We start from the raw sequence: 6,000 nt of genomic DNA on the forward strand, positions 1-6,000 counted from the left end.
ACTAAAAGGCGACCTCACCGAGTCCATTTTCATCAAATATAAGTTTCCAGATCAGGAAATCAAGATCGGAGCTGGATTGGATGGCGAGCTCTGCGCCAGTCTGATAACCTTTTTGAAAAACAATATGACCACCTTTGCGTGGTCTGTATACGAAATGCCCGGAATCAGTCCGGAGGTGATATCACACGAGCTGAATCTGGATCCGACGTTCCGACCTATAAAGCAGAAGCGAAGGAAACTGGGTCCTGAGCGAGCTGAAATCATTAACAAAGAGGTAGAACTTTTGCTAAAGGCAGGACATATACGCAAAGTAAAATACCATGAATGGCTCGCAAACACAGTGGTAGTCAGGAATAAGAATGAAAAATCACGAGTCTGCGTTGATTTTACCGATCTGAATAAGGCGTGCCCCAAGGACAGCTTTCCACTTCCACATATTGACAGGCTAGTTGAGTCCACTTCAGTCCATGAGCTGATGTCTTTCATGGATGCCTTCTCTGGTTACAACCAAATCCTTATGAACCCGGATGACCAGGAAAAGACCGCATTCATTACGGACCGCGGGATTTACTATTACAAGGTGATGCCTTTTGGGTTAAAAAACGCCGGAGCAACCTACCAGAGACTGGTAAACCGAATGTTCGAGCATCAGCTCGGAAAAACCATGGAAGTCTACATTGACGACATGTTGGTGAAGTCAATGGAAGCCCGCTCGCATCTTGCAACTCCGTCACAATTTTGTGACGATTTTGCGACCAAAATTAACGACTTAAAGGATAGTCGCTAACTCGTCGCTGTTTGTGACTATTTCGCGACTCTTGCTATAGTGTTTTTTTAGTAGTCTTAATTTAGTCACAAATGGGCAACGACTTAGCAACTATCTTTATTAGTCGCACATTTAGGACGAATTAGCGACGACTTTTTTTATAGTGGTGTTAAAGTCGCAAAAGGGTCAGAAAACAGTCGCTAATATTTGTGACCGTTAATGTGGTCGCAAATAGTAGTCTCAAAACACAGGTTTTCTTGTAGTGTTTGACATCTTGAACCAGTTCGGGATGAAGCTTAACCCCACGAAGTGCACCTTTGCAGTCCCATCCGGGGAATTTCTAGGATACATCGTCACAGAACGAGGGATTGAAGCGAACCCGAGGCAAATTAACGCTTTCTTATCTATGAGTTCTCCTAGGACTTTACGCGAAGTGCAACATCTTAACGGACGGATCGCAGCCCTCAACCGCTTCATTTCCCGGTCTACGGACAAGTGCCTCCCGTTCTACCATTTGTTGAGGAAAGGGGGAAAGAACTTCCTGTGGGACGCGAAGTGCGAAGAAGCATTTGCCCAGCTGAAAGCCTACCTGTCTGAACCTCCGGTCTTGGATAAACCTGAGTTCGGAGAGCCACTTTTCTTTTACGTAGCTGTTTTGGACAGCGCAGTAAGTGGAGTCTTGGTCCGGGAAGAAAGGGGGGGAGCAGAGACCAATTTTCTATGTCAGTAAGTCATTTACTTGGGCAGAGTCCAAATATCCTATGATGGAAAAATTGGCCTTAGCAGTAGTTACTTCGGCAAGAAAACTGCGACCTTACTTTCAATCTCATACAATCGTAATCGCAACGACGCAACCACTTCGGATGGTGTTGTATAGTCCAAGCCAGTCTGGGAGGATAGCCAAATGGTCTGTCGAGCAGAGTGAATATGACATCGAGTTCCGGATTCGAACCTGTGCTAAGGCGCAAGTGCTGGCAGATTTTCTGATTGAACTCCCACTAGCTTCTTTGGTCATTGACAGTGTTGAGGTCCCATGGACATTGTATGTAGATGGAGCATCCTCTAGATCAGGAGCAGGAATTGGGGTCCGTCTCACCTCCCCCACTGGAGAAGTAATCGAACAGTCATTTCGCTTGGCTTTCAATGCATCAAACAACAAAAGCTCCAAGCTTTTTGTGATTCCCAGCTGGTCACCAACCAGTTCTTAGGAGAATACGAGACCAAGGATAGTCATACGGAAGCTTATTTGTCCGCAGCTCGGAAATTAGTAACTAAGTTCGAGGGTTTTGAAATCACTAAGATCCCACGAGGTGAAAACTCCGCTGCGGACGCATTAGCAGCTCTGGCATCAACTTCGGATCCAGCAATGACAAGAATTATCCCCATCGAAGTCATCGAGTTCCCAAGCATCCGATTGGAGAGCTCGAATATAGTCACCCGGGCAATGAAAAAAAAAGTTAGCTGCTGAAGAGGCAGTTCGCAAGGCAGCTTTGGATTCCTTGCCACAGGAGGACTCAGCTCCCGTCACGCCTACCCTGATGGATATTCAACCACCTCTGGTCGAGCTAGGAACAAATCAAACTCTGGAATCATCGAGCTCACCAGTTGGCGACCAAGTTGCTATCCCACACTCCACTTCGAGCAGTACGAGCACTAACAATTGGGGGGCAGGAGACTGTCGGAGCCCGATTTGGGCTTACCTGGAAAAAGGAGAACTCCCAGCCGACAAATGGGCAGCCAGGAAGCTTAAAATTGTCAGCGCACAGTATTGCATCTACAGAGGAATACTCCTACGCCGAAGTGTAGCTGGTCCCTACCTAACATGTGTTGCTGGTGAAGAGCCCGGGATGCTAATGCGAGCTGTTCACGACGGTCCCAATGGGAATCACTCCGGAGGGCGGATTCTGGCCTTCAAAATCAAAAGGCAAGGCTCTTTCTGGCCTACTATGGTCACAGACTGCGAAAACTATTCTCGAACTTGTGAGAAATGCCAAAAGCATGCTCAATCAATCCATCAGCCTACCGAGCTCCTGTCGTCGGTGTCCGCACCTTACCCGTTCATGAGGTGGTCCATGGATATCATTGGCCCTTTACATCGGGGCCCAGGAGGAGTTCAGTACGTGCTCGCTCTTACTGATTATTTCTCTAAATGAGTAGAAGCAGCGGCTTACGCGAAAGTAACGAGTGAAGAGGTAGAGCAGTTCGTGCTAAAAAGCATAATCTATTGCTACGGCGTTCTTCACGAAATCATCACCGACAAGGGTCCGCAGTTCATCTCCTCGCAGTTCGAAGGGTTTTGCACGTTGTGGAAGATTCGACTCAATAAGTCAACTCCTCGTTACCCGCAAGGTAATGGACAAGACGAGGCAATGAATAAAGTCATATTAGCTAACTTGAAGAAACGGCTCGATTCTCGCAAAGGGCGCTGGCCAGACGAACTGCAGGGCGTTCTTTGGGCAATCCGAACAACACCCCGCCGGGACACTAATGAAACACCTTTTTCCTTGGTTTACGGAGTCGACGTCGTAGTCCCAGCTTACATAGAAGTTCTTGGAGTCCGTACCTTGCTAAACCCACTCCGAGTTGTGGAAAATGAGGAATTTTTGCATGATACCTTTGATACGATCAATGAGCGCCAAGATCAGGCCTCAGTTCGGATCCAAAACTACCAGAGCGCAGTAACCCGTTATTATAACTCCAAAATCCAAAGTAGGCCCTTGTCAGTCGGTGATCTAGTCCTTCGGAAGGTCTATGAGAACACCGAAGAGCTCAATGCAGAGAAGCTGGGAATCAACTGGGAAGGCCCGTATAGAATTACCCGCAAAGTGCGGAATGGAGTCTATCAGCTCGAGGGTTCAAAGGGAAAACCAGTTCCGAGGTCCTGGAACTCTTTACACCTTAAACTCTTTTACAGTTAATTCTCTTGTATCGAACTACGTTTAGATTGATCCCGATAGGGGTACGTAGACAGCCCACTTCGGGTCCAGTTATCCATATTAATAAAATCAAAAGTTTTCTAAACTTGTTTTTCTAACAATGGTTTAGCAAAAAAAAAAAAAAACCGAAGTCCGACTTCGCATATATCGTTAAAAACCGAAGTTAAACTTCGCGAATTCTAATTAAAACCGAAGTTCTCACTTCGTACACAGTTTTACTTATCGATTTAATTCGAGGTTCAACTTCGCGAATTCTAATTAAAACCAATGTTCTCACTTCGTACACAGTTTTACTTATCGATTTAATTCGAGGTTCAACTTCGCGAATTCTAATTAAAACCGAAGTTCCCACTTTGTACTAAGCTTTACTTATCAATTAAAACTGAGATTTAATTTTGCGAACTCTAATCAAAACCGAAGTCCTCACTTCGTATTCGTTTTTACTCATATCATTTGAAAAACCAAAGTTTTGTACTTTGTACTCATTTTCATTGAGTTAAACTAAAAATCGCGGGAATTGAGTTCGCAGTCAAGAGGATACGAAGATAAAAATTCTTTGTCCGAAAATATGCAAATACGGAGTGGTCACCGCAACCAAAAAACTCCGAAATAAGTTCAAAAATAAATACGACAAACGGGAGGCAACTTGTGCCAAACAACCCTGGGATGAAAAACTATTGAGTAGGGAGGGGAGGATCCGATGCCGCTTCGGGAAGGACCAAGCTCATCTCTGCAAGCTCTGCTTCCGACCTGGTATTCGCCAGGAAATTGTCCATCCCCTGGTTCGACATTTGTCCGAGATTAGTGCCGGACTCGTCGATTGTAACGCTCAGAGGATGTTCGTCACACAAAAGCTCGAGCGTATCTGTCAAAAGGTCTGAAAATACATAATGCTCAATATCGCGGGGAGGTACCTGCGAAAATTTTCTGTCAGCTTCCTCCTCGTCAGCTCTCAGAAGTCCGAGCTCAGCTTCCATATCTTGGATCTCTCCCCTAGAGATCTCCTCGATCAGCATCCGGTTAGCCCTGATCTCAGTGGCTCGGATCTTGGCTGGAGCTAGCTTCTCCCTTTCCTCTAAAGTGACCCTCACTTCCTCAACCAGGGGGCGGAGAGTTTGCCTCATTGCCTGCCTCTCCTCCCTCCGTACCCTTTCGATTTCGCAGCTGTTTCCAGCCTCCAAAAGCTGATTATGGAGCTCGATTTCGTGCATCATGTTCTTTGCCGCCTTCGCATCCTCTGCCGCCTCAAAGTAAAGGTCCCCCGCCTTCTTCAATTTGTCTCGGAGGTCCTCATTAGCAACCCCGAGGTCAAGCACCTTTATCTCAGCTTTCTTCATCCGAGCCCGGATCTGCTTGGCCTTTGCCACGGTGTCGGCATTTTCGGCTTCCAGCCTGGAGTATTATGCCACCTGGGCTTCCAGGTTGGTGATTTTCTCTTTAAGGAGGCTCATCTCGGAAGATGAGGGGGAGGCGAACAGTTGATCCTCGTAGGATGCCACTGAGGAGTTAAACTCGATCATCAGCTGGGAAAGTCACAACTTGTTAAAAGTGGCAAAGGTAATTAAAAAAAAACGAAAGGATATATGCATCACTAACCTCACCAATCTTGTCCGCGAAGTGCAAGAAGTTTGCGCGGTTGAGTTCAGACATGTCGGTAAACACCGGAATCTGAACTCCAGGCCGAGTATAGCTCCTCATCAGATCAGCTTGGGACGCAGGGGGAGCTGAAATATATGGGCAATGTTATTTTACTTGATGACCTTCTGGAACCCAAAAATGAAAACACCTCGGGTTATCATTACCTCAGGGGGAAGGACGCTGCTCCTTTGAAGATTACCTACCGGAGGAACCCCCAGATTCTTTTGCAGAGGGAAGTTCCTTAGACCTCTTCTCTGAGGTGGGACTCCCATCTTTCGAGCTGGACTTACTTCGCTCGTCTCCTCACAAACCAGTCCGAGCTCGGCTCTTCTCGCGGGAAGATGAGGAAGTCTCAGGTTCCTTCCTCTTTTTTGACGAATCCACCCGCTGGGAACTGACCTCAGCGGAGGACTTCCTTGTCGGGGGGAGGGGAGCTACAACCTCTCGTGGCTCGTCGCTGGAGTCGGCTATGACAATCACGGGAGGCTCGGACGGACTGGTCAAAGGTCCGAAAGAACCTGCAAGGAGCTCGGAAGGGCTAGCAGGGGACGCGGAAGTCCCGCCTACCTTAGGGGTGGAAGAGCCGGACTTCTTAGGGAGGCGAGCTTTGCCTTCGGCAAGAGCCGCCGCCATGTTTAGCTTCGCCTCCTTCTCAGCAAT

At 47.3% G+C, this 6,000-nt stretch overlaps 1 protein-coding gene across 1 annotated transcript; it reads left to right on the forward strand.

The window, feature by feature from the left end:
• On the forward strand, window positions 2,305-3,684 carry LOC104733748. The gene is made up of 2 exons (XM_010453301.1): window positions 2,305-2,851; window positions 2,924-3,684. Exons 1-2 carry the CDS (start codon window positions 2,305-2,307, stop codon window positions 3,682-3,684), a joined length of 1,308 nt encoding a protein of 435 aa, XP_010451603.1.

Source organism: Camelina sativa, chromosome 12 (assembly GCF_000633955.1).
Source record: "Camelina sativa cultivar DH55 chromosome 12, Cs, whole genome shotgun sequence".
Classification (NCBI taxonomy): Eukaryota; Viridiplantae; Streptophyta; class Magnoliopsida; order Brassicales; family Brassicaceae; genus Camelina; species Camelina sativa.

Excerpts from the sequence above, each read along its gene's own strand:
- LOC104733748 (XM_010453301.1), top strand. The coding sequence starts at position 2,305 with ATGGATATTCAACCACCTCTGGTCGAGCTAGGAACAAATCAAACTCTG. Across the intron at positions 2,852-2,923 it reads GTGGTCCATGGATATCATTG|AAGCAGCGGCTTACGCGAAA; the intron begins GCCCTTTACATC and ends CTAAATGAGTAG.